Genomic DNA, 21,166 nt, shown 5'->3' on the forward strand with positions numbered 1-21,166 from the left:
TCAAGCTTACAGCAGAGAATGAAGCGCTCACGAGAGCTCGAAGAAGAGCTAGATTCGAATCCTGAGTACACGCAAGTGGAACCATCTATAAGACGAGTGTGTAAGGTCACTCAACTCGACTCCGCCATCGACGACGAAGAGGATACTATAGCCATGAGATGCAACCTGCCTCCCCACAGGGAGCCCCTATCCTTCAGATCCTACGATGAATACGAGGTGCACTACAACAAGTCTCATACTAACCGATGTCTCGAATGCCGCAAGAACTTCCCCACCGAGCACCTCCTCAACGTCCATATTGAGGAATATCATGACCCGCTAGTAACTGTCAAGAGGGAACAGGGCGAGCATACTGTAAGTCGCATACCCAGAGGCCATCATGCCGAGATGAAAGACTAGCTGACTGGCACACTGCAGTACTCATGTTTTGTTGAAGGATGTGAACGCAAGTGCATGACACATCAGAAGCGACGCATGCATCTCATTGACAAGCACATGTATCCCAAGAACTTCTTCTTTGCCGTCACCAAGGACGGCATTGATGGTAGGCGGTCCCTCTTGAATGACGGTAGCCACCATCGCCGCCGATCGTCAACCAATTCCCAAGCTATCAAAAGCTCTCGACGACGGGCTAGTCTGAAAGAGGGAGAGAGCACCTCTCCACAGCAAGCGCCCAAATCACCACAGTCACCAAAGTCGCCCAAATCGCCAACAGTGCAGAGAACGGAAATGAAGCAGGGCGGCAAAAGGCCTGCGGATACGGAGATGGCGGACCTCACAGGCGCAATGTCGTCCTTGTCCTTTGTTCCACCAAGCGTCCGCTTTGGACGTGGAAGAGCTGGCTTTTCCAAGACATAGAATAAAGAAGAAGCTCCAAGCTGGATAGGAGTATCAGCACGACGTTAGAATATGAGATGTGGTCAATGAAAGGATTTTCTACCTCATTGTGCCGATATGCATCGCTTGCTTCCCTGAATTATGAATACTGTGTGCTGGTGATTTATTAATGCGCCAAACGCCTTGTCTTCCATCGCACTTCTGAATATATTGCCCCCGTCGATCGTCGTCAAGAATCGGTGATACGTTTTCTAATCGCTTGACGCGCAGCCTCTGCATCCACAGCTGACACACTCGATGTCTTCGTCGCCCTTCATTTCCGCTCTCGGCACGCGGCAGATGCATGTGCTATTGAAATTCGTTTCCTTTGTCTGGATGCAGCGCAAGCAGCAAAGCTGAGAAATGTTAGTATTCGCGCAAAAAGGTTGGTGATTGGAGAGACAAACCTTTTCGTAGCCTTGCTTCTTCCACTTCGCGATCAGCATGGCATCCGCGTACCCGTTCTTTAGCAGCCAGTCATATAGTTTCTTGCTGATTGCCTCCTTCTCGTAGTACAACTCGTAGACGTATCGACTGCGTTGATGCGAAATCTGGAAGATCTCCCATTGCGCTTGGTGCCGAGGCCCTGATGGCGGCGGCTTGTTTTGAGCGTCCTTCATCTTGTTGGCGAAGATGAGCAAGTCATTCTCGATATCCTCAAAGCCATCAGGCGGCGGCTTGCGCTTCGATGAGTGTCGGATCGCGGGCATTTTGTTGTTTGTTGTTGTTTCGTTTTATTTGGTGTTATTGTCGGCGAGTATGATGGTTAGATGATAAACGACTACTCTGTACTAAGTCGCAGAATGTTGTATGTGTTTAAGTGGAACCCAGCTAGTATCCTTGACAGGTACCTAGTATTAGAATGTTTTGTTGAATTCCAAAATTTGGTATTTTGGTATAAAAAGGAAGAAGTGGGCTACTGAGCAGGTGACCATTGTTTGTATCGCCTATTATGAAAGGATTAGTAAGGCTGCTTCTTTGAATCATTAGTAGAACCTTCTATAACTCCAAGAAGGCAACGCAAAAGCCAGTATTAGGCTTTGTCACGCTAGACCATCAAGTAACAGAAAAGTTGACCTCTAAGCTTTAGGCTACAAAAATAAATAGACTAAAAAGGTTAATCAACTCAGCATAAGCTGGTCTACTAATTTCGTCTCTTATACTCCTAGTAGCCCATCTTCTGATACCCTGAGGACCAAGTACCTTCAACTGCAACTTTGTGTAAAGACATTCATATACAACCAGAGAGCTCACATCGCCATCTGACATATATATAATCGCTGTGTTTACTGGAATGTTAAGAGATATGTTTCGCTGCTTCATAAAAGGGCGTCGATGTTATAGTGTGAATTGAACGACTAGAACTCAGTTGACGCCCGCTACAACAGCAGCTTCTTTCACAATTTCAGTGGAACAAACACAGTACTTTTGATTTTTCAAGAAAACCACATAGAGAATTAAATGGTGTGAATTTCTGCAGCTTTAGCTTGTTTCTCGCAAGTTTGATCGAGAAGCATCATTCGCTGACGAAACGCTAAATTGTTACTGGGAGATAGAATACCGTGGCGGTGCATCATACTGTGGCGCTGTAACACGTGATTTCATCACCGTGGTGCTTTCGTGCATCTCGGGTTCGGGAATCTGGTCAACGTCAGAGCAGAGCGGTATCCGACGTTTAAGAGCATTGATTGCCCACCATGGCCATTACGCCGACCCAATTTGCTAAGAAGACGGCGCAGTGTGAGTTGGACTTCTCTGGCCTATAGTTCCTGACATACTGATGCTCTGAATAGCGGCCAATTGGTCCGACGCCAAGCGTCGAGTGCTTTCCTCCTACCGAGAATGGATTCGAGCTGTACGTTCTACGAGCCCCCGAGACACCCTCAACCTAGCTGTACCGAAACTCCCTTTACTTTTTCTTCCTCGCAGATCTAGGACGATGAAAATGCGCGAGCGAACAGCTGCTAATTCGCAAACCAGGCCCCCGAAGTCCAAACCATGTACAACATGCCCATGCCCGTTTCCACCATCAGAACCCGTATGCGACAAGAATTCGAGCGACAACGATTTGTGAACAAGCTTTCCGTTGTTGACGTTCTTCTGTTCAAGTCCCACGCCGAATACCAGGTGCGATCACGCCTCACAGCCGAGAATGAGCTGATACTACGAGAGGGGTGTTTTTTTGCTGACCCCGCGACTACAGGAGACCATGAACTTCTGGAAGCAGACCAACCATATTATGGCCTACTTCAAGGAGGAGAACTTCCGAGGCGACAAGCGACTACCAAGCAGCTTCATGACTGGCTTCCTCGAGGTGAGCGCAGAATCACCAGAGTCCTTAGTTTGGATAATGGCTAACAGATTACGTAGGGTCGCAACTAGATTTGGGCAACCAGGGGCTTGTTTGTGTAAATATCTCATTGAAAGGAATTCCTAAAAAAAACGCCTCTATTTCTATTATGCTTCCTGTGAATATAACCACTTTTAAAGACCCTGGGCATTGGGCTTTCAGATTCATCGATCAATGCCCTGCTCAGCATTGTAGGCCTCTCTCTTGGTCCAGAACTCATCGGCAACCACGTCGCATACTTCCTGGATGTCGACCAAGCCCTTCTTGAGAGCATCGACTGCAGTACCATCTAAAAAGAGTTAGCAAGTTCAGCGTCGCAGGCATCGTGTGTGCATACTGTAGGTTTGAATTCTGATATTCATCTTAGGCTCTGAAGGGTGAGGAATCGAGTACGCGCAGAACTCAACGTCGGGGCTGTAGTGCTGTTAGTAAGACCCTTATAAAATATTTTGAAATGCGTACTTTTTCATGATGATATATCTCAGAGCGTTTCCAAGGGTGTGACCTTCATCGGTAAACTCAAATGAGGCAGCAGTGTCTGTCGAGCCCGGCAACTATATCATGTCAGTAAACACATCACAGGTAGCTATTTGAATCAGGGGTAAGACTCACGATTCTAACTCGTTGGGCCTCGACCTCCTCTTCCTCTTCTTCATCCTCAACCTCCTCATCGTTTGTCTCAGGCTGCGCAGAGGCTGGGGCATCCTCCATGTTGGTATCCTCAGCCTGAGGCTGCTCTTCCTTAGTTCGGGCAGGCATTTTTTGAGTAGTTTTGTGAAGTTCTTGAGTAAGCGACTCAGATCTTAACTTTTGTGATTTCTTCGGCGTGCTGGGTGGAATATCTGATTATGTTGTTACCAAGCAGGATATCTTTTACTGTCGAATTGTTTGATGGAAATTTTTGGGCGAGGCTGCTGTGGCGCACCGAGCAAAAACTGTGGAGCACTAGTCTTTCGAGTGAGGTCTGACTCTCTGATTGGTCGCTACAGACTTGCAGTAGCAACAACCACTTACAAGATTCAAGACTTACCTACTATCCTCATTACGATCTTAAACTCAAGTCAGTACTGAGACAAGCAGTTTCTCAGCAGCACTTTAAACCAATAACTAAACTTTGCACCGAAGAATCAGGCCTGAGTCAAGCTACACTACTTCAACCGAAAACTTTCGTGTCCACTATGGACCGTTGCTCTGTTCTAGAAATCCACATAGAAACATGGAGAATCTCGAGGATGTCCGGGTTTTCCCACGTGAGTTATAGAGTACAATGCCATATTTCGATCTGCTTGAAATGCTACTTTGATACGAGGGTACCCATTATGCCCCGCGAAATATCCCATAGAGTTGGTAAATTAGCTTTACGCAGTGATCATCAGTCTTTCCATCATGTAACCTTGCTGGGGTTTGAGCGGCCTTCCAATCAACTTGCATCATGATCAACGGGGCCATGTGTGTCCTGAACGCAAGTGTGTGAAAGCGCCTAGATACGTTATGCCTTTACAGCTGTCTTCGTATTACATGTCTCGCATATACATATAGGAAAGTGGATAATTCACACGTCAACTTGCCTACCCTATGCTGCCAGCTCGGTCGTCAATGCCAACTTCTGAGATTACCAGCATGGCGGTGTGATGTTCAAGTTGACACATAGACCACATCACTTGCAATGTGTCATAACATGTAAAGTTGTTTTGGGGGTTTGTTGATCAACGTGCTGAGCGAAAAGCGGTTTTGGTGGTGGGACTTTAACGGTCACCACCTGGAACGTTTCGTCATACACGGCTTTCATGACCAGGTAGATGGATATGGTAGATGATGGGAATCCGAATTTAGACAGATACTCATTTTCTCGACCGTCCATAAAAGCAAGGATCTTGGCGATCTAGCGCTCTCGTTCAATAAGGGTAAATGGTTCAGTGTGTCATAGGTGTAACTTTACCCCTACAACCTCATCTATCAAAACAAATAGTGGTGCAACCGCGCGAAATTACCAGAGGAGACACATACCAAATATAGGTCACTTTAGATTGGACGACAAGACCAAGGCCAGCTGTCGTGCACAGTGGTGCAACCTGATGAGCAGTGAAGGCGTGCACCGCCTGAAAAAGAACAATGCATGAAGCAGCGCAACTTACAATACGCACATATAATATATATATATATATGCAAGGGCGATATCAGCTAATAACAACAGTGTTCAATCAGCTCTGACAAACTGACAGTCTCAAGTCGATGTCGTCCGTGCTCGCATGGTAGTACCGCATATACTATGTATGGCTTGTCGAACCGTGCTTTGTCGGCAATTTGTTTCCATAATTTCAAGGATCTTAAGCTATATGATAGCGACTCGTAATAATATATCTTAAACCCGCCTGTTTTAGACAATAGTCGGCCATATATCAAGGATACCCCCGGACCAGGGTTATGACTCTCATGGTTGCGCAAAAGAGAAACATAACGCAATATTGAAAATCTCAATACCCTCATTTTTAATCTGCCAACTTGACTTGCCGCGAAGAAGCAGTAAACGGTGAGAACGTTGAAGGTCCATGTGGAGAAGGTAGTCGAGATGACGGCTAAACCCATATGGTGGTGACACGGATTAGTTCTGATCATGTTTGAGAGTAACAGAAGCAAGCCAATCACAGGCCGTCCCATGGCCATCTCGAAACAAGTGCAAACGACGGCGCTCTAAAGAGGGTGTCTGCAGAACGAATTGGGCATGGTACGTAGTTGTGCGGCGTTGGGTTGCAGTAGCGTGAGGTGTGTGGTGTCAGCACAGGTGGAGGAAACCCTCCACAGAGCTACTAACCTGAGACGCCGTCTCAGGTGAGATGAAGCACAGAATTAGTACGTACAGAACAACGAACGACACACGAGAGAATTGTAGTGAACAACGAGACCCTGAAGAAATAGAAACGCCGCTGAAGGCGAAGCAGAAGCAAGAGCGACATGAAGGATTGAGAGGAGATAAGCTTGGCTAAGAACAATACTCCCCGATGCGAGGAACCTCGTGGCTAGCAACCTTTCTAACTAAAACAACCAGGAAGCTACCTGAGGCGTCCACGGCGGGAGATGTGCGGCTCCTTTCTTCATTTCGCAAGGGTCAATGGCGTTCAACTTTTTTTTCTTCTTTGTCACGCTCTCTTGGCGGTTTGTAATGAGTCGTGGACAATTCTGCCTCGGTATTGATGCATTTGTCCTCCGTCCATGGTAATGAGTGCAGCACTGTGTTCTGGAGTAACATCCGTCTCTGAAGTGCTTGCTTTATTCATGAGTACAGAGTAGTGGCAGATCAGATGAATGCGGGCCGCTGACGACGATGAAAATGAGCTTCCCTCAAATGGTTGGTCAAGACGGACAAGGAGAGTTCCGATCAGAGACAGGGGGCATAACACAGTGATCGTCGGAGGGCTCGAGAACGGAATTGGAGCGCTGTCATGCAAGCAAAGACTCTATCTCGACCACTGTGAAGCCACCGAGATGAATTATCGGGTTTTGTGTGATATAGACAGACCCTCGTTGGATATTGGCATCGGATGTTATTGAAAACCCTTGAATTGTTTGACAGCAGCAAGGGTAATTCTCGAACCTCCATGGTCTCAGCACACAACCCTCGAGTTTTTGGAGATGAGCTTGTCAATCGTTGGCGGGTTCGTCGGGTTGAAGAGTGACGAAGCTGAGGACGAGGACGAATGCAGATCACCCATCCCAACTACGGATTGCCATAGGGAGTGGGCTGAGTGAAGATCACGATTTCCTCGAAGAACATGCTTGAAGCAGACACAATACGACTTGTCACATGCTGGTTAGTCCAGAATGGAAGCTACGGTTCGTCAGATAATGCTGATTGATTTTCTGATAACATGTCCCAAATTGGAGTGCGAACTATTGGCATTTTGGTGTAACTAAGGCGGGGCAGAGGCAGATATAGCATGGCAAACGACGGCGGTGGCATGGACCGTCGATATATCTGGTCGACACAAAATCGAACTTGCATGTAGGTATCCATCAAAAGATCGTCAGGGCCCTAGGCTGTTTGGGGTTTTCAGTGTGAGTGAGGGGCAAGTTTCAGTGTGTGAGAGAGTGGACAAAACTCAAGGTGGGGGAGGCTAGGTCTAGAGGATATGAATGTTGTCTGTAACTGCTTATGGGAAACAACTGGAGACTTGATTAGGGAGGTATTAAGGCAGGAGGAAATTAGTAGTCACAAGGCAACGCAATCATAAAACATTATAACCTCGGACGAGACAGATTTTGTCCACATTGTGAGGAGAGCGAGGATCGTTGTTTTGCCTCGGAATAGTCTTTTCCAGCGTTGGGATAATACTCACCTCTCAAACCCGGTCTTCAGATGTGAAAGGGCAAGGGCAAGGGCACCCATGCGGACTACCCCCCAAACGAGGAAGGCCCCCGATCTCACCGGCTTACTGTGCAGTTAGAGTATCCGTACATGCATGCCATCTTTCGTTCTTTGCCCGCTTCCACCAAGTATGGGGAGTCAAAAGTCTCGTCTCGTGATGGGATGGGACGAAATGCGAGGCCGATTCGGCAGCTACGGTTCTCACCTGCCTATCGCTTGGCTGGGAGCTAGAACCGCCAAAACTTTGCACCAACAACCTGTATCGAATCATCCAATCGAGACCTCCTTTCTCTTCCCTTTTAGTCCTCTTTGTTCGCTGGTGACAGAGAGCCAACAAGCCATCATTGGCTACAGCTATTTGCTTGTCTATTTGGATGGACACTATCAGTTGACTAGGCCGTGGATCGTTGACGAAACAAGCTGCATCGTTCCTTCAAATGGCCCGGCTTTGGCCTATCCCGGGGCTACCAACCAGCGACCGTGAGACTGTTAGCGTACCAGCGCCATGGGGTACGCTAGCGGCGAGCATCAAGAAGCCTTCCATCACAAGGCTCTAACTCAAGATGCTGACATTGACCGTTACAGGCTGTAGAGGCTTTCTGACAGGAATGAGGTTGTCTAGATTCAAGATTCTAGACAACCCTGTTTGTTGGTCCGCACCACTCCCCCCCCGTCCCTGTAGGACCCTGCTTGGGGCTTTGTGCCTGGAAACACGGTACGACAGATGGTTGTGGTACGGCTTACGGCGAATTCGTCCTCATTATTGATGTGAGACCAGTGTTGGGACTGCAAGACATGTTGCTGCTCGGCAGACGGTTTGCTTGTTTGGCGTGTCTGAGATCGACATGAGGATTATATCAGGATCGAGGGGCGGTCAGCCCGAATTCAGATCTTCAAACAAGGCCTTGTCAAACAAGTCCACTTGGGCAAAAACACTCATATCAATCGGCAGCTTGGCCGGTGTTCATGGGATCAACATTTGAAAATAAGGACCATCCGAATAAGCATCGCATACTGTGCTGTTACAGGCCAACGACATCGCATGTAGCTGTGGGTGGCTGTACGGAAAAATACGGCGCATGGGCCGTCCGACAGGTACAACTCGTGCGCAAGTCAACAGCTCAAAGCTCAAACAGGGATAAGAGTTCTATGAGCAGCAACTGGGGCCACGTCGAATGGTTTGGTTTGCTAGTAGAAGGATAAAGTACATACAGTATCAAACCAACAGCAACGGTGAGGGCAAAACTCATGCCGGCAAAGTCGACAACGAGTGGCCGACGGCTGGCTTGGGTTGTGTGCAGCCAGCAGCAGGATTCAGGTGAGGACCACCTCAACCCCGGTTCGCCATGCCTCACCTCATGTGCCGTTTCTGAGGATATGTATCTAGTCTAGATATTTGCCCGCTTGTCAATTCGATACGGCTCGCCGGTCACGATGCTATTGCCTTGGTCTGGCTTGTTTTGCGGACCGATGAGAGCTGGCAAATGTCTGGATAGGATAGGGGTTTCAGCACTGGTCCTCATCAAGTCTAACTTTGATGGACAGTTATTAGAAGTTCATTCATTCTCTTTCAGCCTTTGGATTGGTTGCGGATACTAGCCTCACCCCCCTTCAGTATCCAAGCATGTGGCCAACCAGGGCCACCCTAGCTGTTTTCTATTCTCTCGATCCCATCCATGTCCCTTGGCTCGTCTCGCCAGGCTGGGTCCATTGCTTCAAGTTACGGACCAGGCGCCATGCCTTTGTGTCACTTTTCCCCGTATCCCCCTTCATAAAATACATTGGCACCAAATAAAACATCGCCAGGTGCCCAACCAACCCCTCATCGTCAGCTGGTTGATTCTTTTCTGTTGTTATCCTTTCTTCCTTCCGTCGTCGTGGGTTCTTGTTAGTTTCTCATCAACATCAACATCATCATCATATCTCTTCGACTGTCTGCCTGTGATAGCTCACTCTCACTACTGCACTGTTGCTACCGCCGACACCAACGCCTCTCTCCGCCTTGTCACATTTACAGTCGGCTGTGGGAATCTCTTCATTCGCTGATCCATCGCCTGTGGCCCACGGTCTTGCAGCTTACACTGTTGGCTAGCCGCTTGAGCTGCGCTGTACTGTCAAGTACTTACAGGCCTCCTTGTCCAGCTCCAAAAGCAGGAAGGAATCTTTCTTTCTCGATTGACGATTTGGCATTTACCCGAGGGTATTGTATTGATTGATCTGACGACCATCGCCCTACAAACGTACAACCATCAATTGACGGAACAAGGAATTCTGTCTACCTACCAACTGATCTGGAAGCCAACTAAAACCGAACTGAGTTGAGCGAAACCACGCGAAACGCGGCCCTGCCGAGCTGGAGCCAACAGCCCAAACCTACGCCCCGTACCGAATTTGATACAGTCGATCGTCCGAGCCACATTGACGCCCCTGGCTTTTCTCAGAGTCGGTTATTGGCAACAAGAAGAGAGACTAATCATTCGGTATCTTTTCTTTTTCTTTTCTTTTTCCAGATCCATTATTCTCTGGAATATCTCTATTTCTCTTTGTCACCAAAAACACAAGAGAAGACAATCAACCCGTTCCTGTTCTGTCTGTCTGTCTGTCACATCTCGTACAGAGCTGAACCACCCGCTTTGAGCTTGGACCCAAGTCAGAGCGCAACGCAAAAAGAAGAGCCGCCGTCGTCGAACCATCCACCAAACCGACTAACCAACCAGACACTCTATCTTTGGTTTGTCGCCCGAGCTGAGCTATTGTACCTATCTATTCTCTCTTCTAGCCCGACCCAGCCTCTCTTCGTGGTTCCGGACGCCCTGCTCCTGCTTCTTTTTTCTTCCCTTTTCTCCCGCGTCAAGGCCAGGACTCAATCAAGCCGTGCACTACCTATTTCCACGATCGCTTCCATTCCTGTCTCATTCCACGGTCCTCGCCGACCGATTCATTCGTCTAGTTCCCTAAAGACAGGAACCAGAACCCTAAGGCTCGCGAGACCCAGACCCAGAAAAACCCAGTTACTCGGCTCGCTCTGGCTTTGCCTTTTTGGCTTCTCCTTGCAGCTCTTTCATCTCCTTACAACACGAACCACCTGCCGCCAATTCCCACAACCCTGCACTCGCTCTTTTCATTATGAGTGCTGCAATTGCCATGGCTCCCTCTCCCGCTCCCCACGAAAGATTCTCTAATCCTGAACTGCCCGCTCCCTCCACGTCGGCCGCCGCCGCCGGAACTTCCCCATCAGCACAACGTTCCTCCCTCAATCTTTCAAATTCGCATGCGACAGCTCAGTCCACCAGCAGCAGCCCCAAAGCTGCTGGTCAAGGTAACAAATCATCACCATCTAGCGCGTAAGTTACCGATATTTCTTTTCTCTCGACGAGAAAAAAAAACCCCCCATCCATTGGTCCCTTGCTAATTTCCCTTGCAGCTCCCGATCCGCTGGCGCACCCCCTAGAATTATCGTAAAGAAGGAGCCTGCTTCTCCCAGCATGACCAACACGCGACCTCGACCGCGCAAACTCGACCTGTCCAAGAACACACCCAAATCCAACCAGCCAACATCGGCGCGGCCCATGACTGCGCGCGACGGCCTGGCTATTCAAGAAGTTGGTATTGCTTGCCTCTCTCCCGGCTTCGTCACCCAAGACCCTGTTATGAAGGAGCAGCTGCAGCGAAGTATGTCAGTGAGAGAACAACAGCGACACATTATCGAGGCCAGACTTCACCAGCAGTCTGCTAAAGGAGACGGACCCGACAAGGACGCATTCGCCGCCAAAACTCCTGGCATGTCTCGACGAAACAAGGCCCCTCCTGGCCTCTCCATCGTTGCTCCCTCTCATGAACAGTTTGCCAATGAGAGAGTTATCCAGTCTGCGCCTCTTGGCCACAGCTTTACCGGCCGACAACACCCTGCTCCTATGACCCGGCATATCACTAACCAGCCATCCAACCTGTCGAATACTTCTCATATCCACCACATTCCTGCTAACCAGACGGCCAACCGATTGCCACCCATCAGCGATGTCTTTGGCCAGGGGCTTTCGGCACACCCCGACAATGCTCCTCCTTCTCAGTCTCTTTACCCTAGTGGCCCCAGCTCTCGCGGGCCTTTGACATCTCCCAGTCACCCACCGCCTCCTCCCCAGGCTCCAACGCCTGGCCGTGGCCGTGAGTACCGATCTGCCGAGGAGGCTCAGCAAGACCTCGCTGGCGGGCGAACAGAGCTTCTCCCCAAGCTTGTCCACTATGGCGGACACCAGCCACCAACTCCTCCTTCTCCAGCTCCCGGCAGCCGACCCATTGATGCGTCGCGAAGCACGAGCAGGCGAAGGACCCGTGCCGAATATGAAGACGGCAGCCCACCACTGGGACATGGACCTGCCCCTACACGCGCCCGCGGACCCTTTGGTGCCGGACGAGACAGTCCTGATACTCAGCGAGCTAAGAAGGAAGAGTTCATTCGTCTATGTGAACGGGCCTGGGACCTATTCCACTCATAGGCGACCGCAAACGATAATCCACAATAATCTTCTCAATACCGACCGAGCCATCACCCCCGGTCTCTTTTAGCCTAATAACTAAGGCGTTATTCTTGTTTATTACTTCAGCACTATTATCTTGTGGCTTGCATTCGAATCGGCTCGAAAAGGTTGGATGGTATCGCGGTTCACGAATGGGGGGGTCCACAGGGTGGACATAATGTTTTTGGTCATGACGACGCTATGACATTGTGCGTCGATATTCTCGTTGTTCTGCTTGATTGTTTGAACAATTTTATTGCTCGGTTCGCAATGTGTGACTGTCGTTTGACTTCGCCATTGTGATCACGGGTTGGGTCTATACAATTTCTAGGCGGTCGTAACCCATGGATGGGGATAAAACAGATCGATTAGTGAGCTTCGATCTGGGTATTGGAAGGGGTCAGTTCGCTGCTCGACTCAGCTATATGAGCAGGACGGACAGGGTTAACCGTGTTGTCTTTTGCACGTTTATGTCGATTCCAACCAGATATTGGTTTGGATTTATCTTGTCTTATGGTGGGCGATTGCCTTGATGGGCTTCGTGCGGGGTGTATGGTTTCTGGTTTTGGGCGTTAATCAATGGGATAACGTATCTTGAAAAGGATATTTCGGGTCATATGCTCTTCAGTTTCTTTTGTGATTTAATTGTTTGTTGCATAAAGCACACGGCCCATGAGCCTTCCACAACACATTTCATAGGCGTAATATATCTATCTATATGTTCAATACCGATAAGTTGCTTTATTACAAACCGAAACCACTTTTTGTTTGAAAGCTGCTTCCTCAGTAGAGGCACTTGCTGTAGTTGCTTTAGCATTATTTCATTTCGCCTTTGTTTATTAGCTATTGCTTCAAGGGGGCTGAGCCTGGGATATGCCATAATTTGGTAGGCTCATAAGAGTATATCGACAGCTTAACTTTTGTCTCATAATGCTATGAATCATCCCTATCATCTTGTCAAGTGTCTTGTCTTGTCGAGAGCTGGTTTGCCAGCAGAGAAAGACCGTACATCGACCTCAATCTTTTCGAATTCACTCTTGGAACTCGTCGCCAGCGAATCGAGCTCAGTGGTCTCCAAGTGTTTAAGATAACTAATATGTTATAACTGGGGAAGGGGGAAGGGGGAAGGGAAGCCCGATGTTCAATCTTGAGGAGATCGCCTGGGTATGTAATGGGAAAAGCTCTTGTGATCTTGACGGGGTAACACGTTGGTCGGTTAAAAGAATGTGCATAGAATCTTTGCGTTGATATGAACAACGCCTTGTCTATTCTGCTTCCTATATCTTTATATCTCTGGATGTCAACGACAGACAATGCCATTCCACCTCTCTTTTGTTCCTTGTTCATTGACTGAGAAGCTGTCGGTTTCATAACTTCTTGGACTTGACTTCCCCTATCTGCCTGTCCGAGTTCAGGCCTTCCTCGACGAAGACCGCGCATATCCAAAGCATTCGTCCATTTCCCGTGATTCATAACCTTCCGTGTTCTTGTTGTTCGACCCTGTCCTGTGCTTCCTAGTCTTGGAAATGTAATCTTCTTTGACAAAATTGTTCTTGAATAGTTGACGGGCCGAGTCTCGTTATACCACCAACCCAACTCCTGAGCATAGGCAAACCTTGCCGTGCTTCTCCTGAGTGCAAGAAACCCTTGCCCTTCCAGGGCATGATATGCTTTAAAACGATAAAAGGAAATATTTCTGTTTACAATACGCCCAACACCATTGCTCGGTATCAAATGACAAAGGAAATAACCCAAACGATAGGTCGTGGAATCATCAGTGTCCTGGCTCTCAGTGCCGCCATCAACGCCAACCTGTCCTTTCGCCCCACTCGAATTTGGTTATCCTATCTAAATGGCCTCGAGTCAACTGCTCATCGACTCGAAAACATTCAGGCCAAAAAGGCAACCAAAGTCTTTTCCTGTCATCACAGACCCTCTTCGCCAGCCTTGCATAGCTTGATCTCGCGTACCCATTCTGACTTAAGGACTTGAGCAGCTGTCAAACGGCGAGTAGGATGAGGATCGAGAACCGAGTAAATTACATTGCGACAGCGAGCCTGGAAAACATGTTAGTTCGTGACGCATAAATCAACAACACTGCATGAATAAACATACCCGATGGAGAGACTCGATAGGGCCGTAACCTTCCTCGTCTCGGCGGCCCTCGAGGTATCGAGCATAAAACTCGTCTTCATCCTTCTTGGCCAGTCGCCAAAGGTGACGACCGGTTCGCATTGCCATGAAGATAACACCGCATGCCCATACGTCTACAGCTCTGGCGTCGAACTCCTTATCAGTGTATTCCTCAGGGGCAATGTAGGGAGCAGAACCGCATAGGCCAGATACCATATGCGCATCCGTTTCCCAAGCCATTCGGAAACACTCTCCGTTGCCGAAATCTGTAATCTTAAGGGCGCCGCGGGTGGTAAGCAGCAGGTTCTCGGGCTTCAGATCACGATGTGCTACACCCATTTCATGTAGATACTCAACACCACGCATCATTTGCTTGAAGAAACAATCGGCTTCTTGAACCTCGAGCTTCCCACTTGAGAGGACGAGGGTGTAGAGATCTCCTCCAGCACAGAACTCCATTACTTCACAATAATCGCCCTTGGCGTCCTTGAGCAAGTCAAGCGTATGAATGACGTTGGGGTGTCGAAGGGACGATGATATGCAAAACTCGGCTGTAAGGCGCTTGCTGTACTTCTTTTCTGTCTCTTCAGGCCTGCGTCGGAACTCCTTGACAGCAAACAACTTTTCATTGCTGCCTCCGATTTTCTTGTGAGAGATGCGAACAATGCCGAACGCACCACGTCCGACTACTTCTTGACATTTGCCGTATTTTTCGACCAGAGTCGTTGTTGCACTGGGTCCGGTTTTCTTTTCGCCCGTTTCGTCTTTCTCCTGTTGCAGAGTGTCCACCCAGTTCGAGACGAGTGAAAGGTCGTGTTCGGGCGTTTCCTCGTGCTTCTTGCCAATGAGTGCTCTCCACATATCTGAGAGCTTCTCCTGACGTCGGCTTGATCTTAGATGGTGCTCATGGCCTCCCTGCAACTCTGGATCCAGAACAAAACGCTGAGAGGGTTCCTTGCCGGTCGACTTTGGTGTAGATTTGCCGGGAGTTGTTGCTTTTTCAGCGGGTTTCTGCACAGCCTTGTCGCTTCCTTTCTCGGTTGAAGGTGTCTTTCCTGCGGGCGTAGAGGTGCCATTCGTCGAGTTGGCACGCGGACGATTAGGTAGGTCGAGAGTCGAAGGGGCAGGTGTTGGTACTCTTGAGGTATCCTTGGACGAAAACATGCGAGTAAGGCGATTCTTGACAGAGGTGGTGGGCTTCAAGTGGGTGTCCGAAGGAGGGTTTCCGTTGGTTGTGGTCGCACCATTTTGCGGTGTTAGACCTGGGGAGTTCTTGACGCCATCTTGAGACTTGACCGAGGATGGTTTTGAGCTCGTTGCAGAGGGCGGTTTTGAAGAACCCGATGCGGTGGGCATTTTCGTAAATGAATAAACGTCGAGCGTCAGTGTCTCGGATACTAGAGAGTATAGTTGGGACGGAGAGTCGAGAAAAGTGTCGCGATAGTGGGATATGCGGCAACTTGGTGCGACAGCAGACACGGGCGGTAGCACAAGCACAAGGCGGGCGGGCGTGGGTGAGCACGACTCGAGCAAGGGATTGTTGCGCGACGGATCAGTCTAGAAGCAACAGTCTGCGGTGAGCGTACGACCGAAGCCAGCGTACGACAGTAAGCCAAGTGCCAGGTGACGGAGAGAAAAGCCGAACGCAGAAGAGCGACTTTTAATAGTGCTTTCTGGAAAGCGCAGGGCCGCTAATAAGAACAAGATTGACGAGCAAGCGGGCAAAAACAGGACAGTGGGGGATCTCTGAGCTGTCTTTGGGTCCTAGATCTTGGCGGAGAGTGGGGACGAGGCGAAAGCGCAAGACGGATGTCGATACGTAGTTATTGGACTGGTGGACTGGACTAGGTTGGACTGAATGTAGGTACTGGACTGGATCGCAGATGGTGATGGTGGCTATGAAGAGCCAGTACTGTTACAGTACCTCGAGAGTGGCGGTCCGGTTGTTTGGCGTGACTTGATAGCAGGTACCGAAAGATGCCGACAAAGACGTAAGTTTTTGAGGTAGAGTTGCTTGGGCACTGAAAAGCGACAAGAGAAAGGCCGAAGAAAAAAAGAAGGCAAAAACGAGGCACTGGAGGAGGGTCCTTGGTCACGGTTCTCTGGACTTTCTTGGCTGATGCTGGTGATGCCGAGCGCCAAGACAGAGCGGATGCAGGTCACGAACGGTTGTCGACTTGCAGGGGAGCGCTATTGTCGTTGGATGGATGCAATAAAGCACTGCGCTGCGCTGCACTGAACAGTACTGTACTGTAAATAACTTTTGAGTCACAGTGGCGAGGCGAGGCGAGACGGAACGAGAACAGCGAGAAAGAGAAATGAATTTCGTCTTAGTGGTAGTCGTCGTTGGGGGGGGGGGGTTCCAAGGGCGCTGGCGCCCGTGCAGCAGTGCCGATGACAAAATATGAGGAGAGGAGGGGAGGCGATCTACCTTTGTTTATGGCTGCTTTTAATAGGGCAAAACAAAACAAAGGACAGAGGGGTAAAAGAAGAAGAGTCGAGAGGGCGAAGGAGGAGGCGAGAGGTAAAAAAGGAAAACAATGTAAAGCAGTGGTGGAAGAGGAAAAAGGGAAGCGGCAATTTAAGACGGCGGGTGACAAGAAAAAGTGAGAGGTGAGTGAGGGTTTTGGCTACGGCAATGTCCAGTATGGAGGCACTGTCGGCAGCACTACTAAGACAGGTAACTGTGAGGCAGGTACTGTACCTACCTACCTACTCTGGGTATAGAAGGTAAGCTAACAGTAATTTCTTATTGTTATTGTTATTATTAACCACTGATCAAGAAACAACGACCCCATATGAGCAATCAAATTTAAATGAACTGTACTCCAGAGTACTTTGCTAATCATGACGCTCTATATGCCGTTGCAAGTACCCGCCAGGTTAATGGGAAAAGTGCAGGACTACCTAGGTAATTCCTATAAAATTCCGCCGTTAGTTTGCTCCAAAGTAACCTGGCACCTGTAGATTGGGTTGGTAACTTACAAGGAGCACGCACTCGCTACTATGCCTTGACTGCGCGCGCAGGACAGAACATGCACACAAGGACGATCTGTTATCAACTTGCAGACTTGTTGTTGGCTTCCAATATCAGTCATCGAGTATCATAGTAGGACATTTATGCCAAGCAAGTTGCATCAGAATAAACGGATATAGACCATACATTGTATGTACTGCCGGGACCATGCCCGCATCCGATGGCCCTCTATGGGTCTTGTATTGATAATATTTTCCATATAATTCCCATCTTTGGACTACATCAGGCTCATCATCGGTCATTTCCACACCAAACATCAGTTATCAAATCAGCAGTATTTTTGCAGATTGTCCACATCATCCATTGTTTTTATTACTGCACAATGCGGCAAGGGGATGCTGGAGGGTCAGAAGGACATGTTTTCTGTGCCATGAGAATTGATCATCCCTCCAATCCGCTGTTCTGTTTCATCAAACCTCTTTGTCACTCATTTATTTCCGAGTCAAGGGTTCTAGTTTTCCGACGACCCATGTGTGAGTAGAACGAGCCCTGGCCTGGCCTAACCTTAGGCCTGGCCCTCGTCTCGTCAAATGCCCTTTACGAAAGGAGGGGCCAGCAGCAGCGCTACTCCGAGGAGGGAGTAGTCATGATAGTGTCATGAGGTCCAGGTACCACAGAGGGAATTCTCCCCCAAGCTAAATGGTACTCCCAACGAAGACCAGGCTGTATCCACAAGGTCTCTTTAGAGCTGATTCAAGACGGCAAGATACCTCGGAATGGGAACCATGAGGCCCCGCCTGTCATCCAGCATGGGTGTTAGTGAGGTATGCGCAAGTATGGAGTACATGGACTGTGACCTAGGCCAGACTTCAATATCCATAATTGAATGAGAATTAAAAAACAAAGAGGCCACAGACCTTCTTTCAAACCCCGAAGAAATATCCGGGATGTGGTCATGTACGTCTCATGTTTTCATGCAGGACCCTATCTGACTCTCGCGCGATGCTCAGTGTCATGGCTGCATGAAAACTGCATCTTGTAAAACAACACAAGGCGGTGACGTAGAGGCAGCGAGCCAATCCGGAATACCGAGGAGAGCAACCACCTAAATGTATGACGGCAGATCTAGGAACACAGAACCGGTAAACAGCGCCCCGGTCCCAAGCGAAGATACGACGGAATCAATAGTAGCTCAGTACACTTTGCGGCAGGGAAGCTAGCTGGACAACCCACATAATCAAGCATGATGACTCTTTCTGTGTGTCTCTTGTGCTTCGACCTCCATCTGTAGGTAGTTGTTATGCTCCAGCTCAAAGTAGAGTTGAAGCAGAGCAGCCATAGCACCCCCTAGCTGTCGATGCGGTGTGCTCCATCTCTGTGGGTACCCCTCCAGTGTTGAACTGACTGCTCCGTCTCTTTAATGCATCGGATCGGATGTGAGCTCTCACTGAGGATTGGCTTGTTTGTATTTTGATTTTGATACGGTGAATAATGATACTGCCTGAAAACGAATCCCCAGCGACATGGACCATATGCCGTTGACTTGTACAACTCAGAAGTGCCTCGCATGGGAGAGGAAGAGCCGCTGGTCACGCTCGTACTTGGCGCAGCGATGCACCAAGGCTGGATCATCACATCGGGCGTGAATGCAGTGGCGGTTTGGGCCATACCCTTATTATTAACCTGTTTTCTTCGGGAAGCCGCTGCCAATTTTTGTCCATTGACATGTGCCGTTAATATCTGCCTGACCAAAGCTGCAGGTCTGGGATTCCAGCCTCTTGGAGACTCGTCCGTACTTCTACGCAAGCCGAAGCGAACGGGACATCAACCAGCAAATATCATGATGTTACACGTAGACTTTTTACGGTAGGTGGTGTCACGATAGGCTTTCTCGTAACGTGAGAGGGATAATTACCGAACGGATCTGGTTTGTGCGTTTGATGGTTTGAATATCATCCTTGAATCTCTGCCGACCCCAGCCTGCTCCACTGACAGAAGTGCCAAGAAATGGCGCATGGCTAGGAAGAGATCCGGCTAGACAAGGATACCGGAATTGTGGAGGTCTATGTAACGGATGTATCTTTGAAGTTCCTCTTCAATAAGGGCAAGCTTGGTCTGTAAGGACGGCATACCATAGCCTATTTACTTATGTCACAAACGATTTGTTGGGAAAACTCACCGACAACAACAACCGATCTCGAATCCTGTGCATATTTTCACAACAGAGAGCTAAAGTGCTTACTCGACTCTCTCAAGCGCCAAGACACGAGTTCATGAGGCCCAACGTACTATAGGTAGGTGCTTGATCGATACATCTGCATTCATAATTCATCTGTCTTGCAGGCTATGACGGCAAGTAGAAATATCAGGGTCTAAAGTCTTACATTTTTGTCCTTGTGAGTACTCAAACTATAAAGCCACAGGCCTCGACCCTTCCCTTCATCAACATAGAGGGTTTTGCGCTTTGAACGCCTGGTGTTCAAAGTTCACCTCGCCAAGTAATGGTCGGCAGATCATTGGCTGGCCCTACAGCATTGGCATTGGATTTTGTTCGATACCCCTGTAGAATACACATGCCCTCCCTCCATCATGTGGAAGAATAAGCCCGGGATTTATCATGATGATCATGAAATCGATTGTCGTTTTGAAGATTGGACCCAGACTGTCTTGGCTTTGACGGAATAATCAATGCTGAGAAATAGGCATTAGTGACTCTTCGTCAGAATGAATACAGCATGAATACCTAGCAGCAGACGACGATGTAAGAGTTCCGTTACCTTGTGGGCAGGTACTGCCTACTAAGTAGGTACCTTAGTAGCTCTCTTGATGATCTATTTGATGTGTCCGTTTCAACAAGGAAGGAAAGATGGCTTCAATCGGGCCCAGAGCTCCTTCTACGGCCAGGTACCTTCCCAGGTAGGTAAGTAGGTAACCACCTCCGGGGTAGGCACATCCATCACTTGGGGTTTCATCCCTTTCTCTATTTGCTAAAGAACGAATCAACAATAAGTGACCCAGGATTTACCGAAAAAGGCAATTATTTTCTCAATTTTTGCAATAATCGTTTAATATAGACGGCACACAACTTGAGACCTGAGCTTAGGATGCAAAAACAAATAATCCAAGATGTGGTCTAACATGTCATAAAGTAGCTGAATTGTTTCGTTTTTGGACAAGTATGTACCTAGATAGTGTCAAGTTTTCTGCAACCTCGAGGCATGGTAAGCGACAGCTACAGCAACTTGTTCATCTGGCTTCTCTCATCTAACTAGATTAGCTAGTTAGCTCCTCACTTCTATGGGTCAGTGTGATTCACAGGCCAATGCATAGCTGTAGCTGCATTGATTATTGAACAATAGGCAAGAGTCTAGATCACGGCCCGGTCCAAGATCCTGCCATGCAGCCACTCGACGAACTTGTTCGTGTCCTCGAAATATGTACGTGCTTTATACCGTAGCCATGTAACGTAAGCATTTAGGCATTGCAACCATCAATACGCACCGAGGCTGATGAATTCGAGAGACCGACCACCCACAACAAACAAAGCTAGAGAGAACTGGGGATTCCGACCTAGTCGTCGTTTATTCTTTACCAATTCAATTTCGCATGCTGGCAGTGCTCTGTACACGGGATGAATCATGGTACGGCACACTGTGAGGTATTTCCATTCATCCGCACAAAGCGCGATGAAGTGGCATGATCTGCTGATGTCGTTACTCTTTTTGCGTACACATCTCTTTCTACTTGCATTTATGTGTCTGTACTGTTCACGTATATGCTCAGCGGCACAGCCCCCGCTCTCCGAGACTACAAGGAACATCACTTCCATGCGGTCTGGGAGCTTCACGGGGCCCACCAATGCTTCGAATGAGTTAGCTCTGATAACAACTAACTTCCTTTTACTATGTACGAGATCTGTCAATCGAGTTCAAGAGGCCTCCTGCGTACAA

At 48.6% G+C, this 21,166-nt stretch overlaps 7 protein-coding genes across 7 annotated transcripts, besides 3 other annotated features; 4 read left to right on the forward strand and 3 right to left on the reverse strand.

Annotated features, from left to right (window-relative positions):
- Nucleotides 1-18: 18 nt before the first annotated feature.
- Nucleotides 19-858, forward strand: FPSE_04791 (uncharacterized protein; the record flags this gene model as incomplete). The annotated part of the gene is made up of 2 exons (XM_009257909.1): nt 19-354; nt 418-858. 2 exons carry the CDS (start codon nt 19-21, stop codon nt 856-858), a joined length of 777 nt encoding a protein of 258 aa, XP_009256184.1.
- Nucleotides 859-1,088: 230 nt separating this feature from the next.
- On the reverse strand, nt 1,089-1,586 carry FPSE_04790 (uncharacterized protein; the record flags this gene model as incomplete). The annotated part of the gene is made up of 2 exons (XM_009257908.1): nt 1,089-1,232; nt 1,284-1,586. The coding sequence occupies 2 exons, from the start codon at nt 1,584-1,586 to the stop codon at nt 1,089-1,091; spliced, it is 447 nt and encodes a 148-aa protein (XP_009256183.1).
- Nucleotides 1,587-2,573: 987 nt separating this feature from the next.
- On the forward strand, nt 2,574-3,258 carry FPSE_04789 (uncharacterized protein; the record flags this gene model as incomplete). Its single annotated transcript, XM_009257907.1, has 5 exons — nt 2,574-2,616; nt 2,670-2,731; nt 2,857-3,003; nt 3,080-3,190; nt 3,247-3,258. 5 exons carry the CDS (start codon nt 2,574-2,576, stop codon nt 3,256-3,258), a joined length of 375 nt encoding a protein of 124 aa, XP_009256182.1.
- Nucleotides 3,259-3,390: 132 nt separating this feature from the next.
- Nucleotides 3,391-3,985, reverse strand: FPSE_04788 (uncharacterized protein; the record flags this gene model as incomplete). Its single annotated transcript, XM_009257906.1, has 4 exons — nt 3,391-3,515; nt 3,564-3,640; nt 3,746-3,780; nt 3,839-3,985. 4 exons carry the CDS (start codon nt 3,983-3,985, stop codon nt 3,391-3,393), a joined length of 384 nt encoding a protein of 127 aa, XP_009256181.1.
- Nucleotides 3,986-5,370: 1,385 nt separating this feature from the next.
- Nucleotides 5,371-5,391: a repeat region.
- Nucleotides 5,392-10,715: 5,324 nt separating this feature from the next.
- Nucleotides 10,716-12,085, forward strand: FPSE_04787 (uncharacterized protein; the record flags this gene model as incomplete). The annotated part of the gene is made up of 2 exons (XM_009257905.1): nt 10,716-10,933; nt 11,014-12,085. The coding sequence occupies 2 exons, from the start codon at nt 10,716-10,718 to the stop codon at nt 12,083-12,085; spliced, it is 1,290 nt and encodes a 429-aa protein (XP_009256180.1).
- A 1,946-nt stretch (nt 12,086-14,031) lies between these two features.
- Nucleotides 14,032-15,595, reverse strand: FPSE_04786 (uncharacterized protein; the record flags this gene model as incomplete). The annotated part of the gene is made up of 2 exons (XM_009257904.1): nt 14,032-14,163; nt 14,222-15,595. 2 exons carry the CDS (start codon nt 15,593-15,595, stop codon nt 14,032-14,034), a joined length of 1,506 nt encoding a protein of 501 aa, XP_009256179.1.
- Nucleotides 15,596-16,064: 469 nt separating this feature from the next.
- Nucleotides 16,065-16,116: a microsatellite.
- A 340-nt stretch (nt 16,117-16,456) lies between these two features.
- Nucleotides 16,457-16,494: a microsatellite.
- Nucleotides 16,495-20,394: 3,900 nt separating this feature from the next.
- FPSE_04785 (uncharacterized protein) lies at nt 20,395-20,726 on the forward strand (the record flags this gene model as incomplete). Its single annotated transcript, XM_009257903.1, has 3 exons — nt 20,395-20,437; nt 20,576-20,653; nt 20,695-20,726. 3 exons carry the CDS (start codon nt 20,395-20,397, stop codon nt 20,724-20,726), a joined length of 153 nt encoding a protein of 50 aa, XP_009256178.1.
- Between the last annotated feature and the right edge of the window lie 440 nt (nt 20,727-21,166).

Source organism: Fusarium pseudograminearum, chromosome 4, assembly GCF_000303195.2.
Source record: "Fusarium pseudograminearum CS3096 chromosome 4, whole genome shotgun sequence".
Taxonomy (NCBI): Eukaryota; Fungi; Ascomycota; class Sordariomycetes; order Hypocreales; family Nectriaceae; genus Fusarium; species Fusarium pseudograminearum.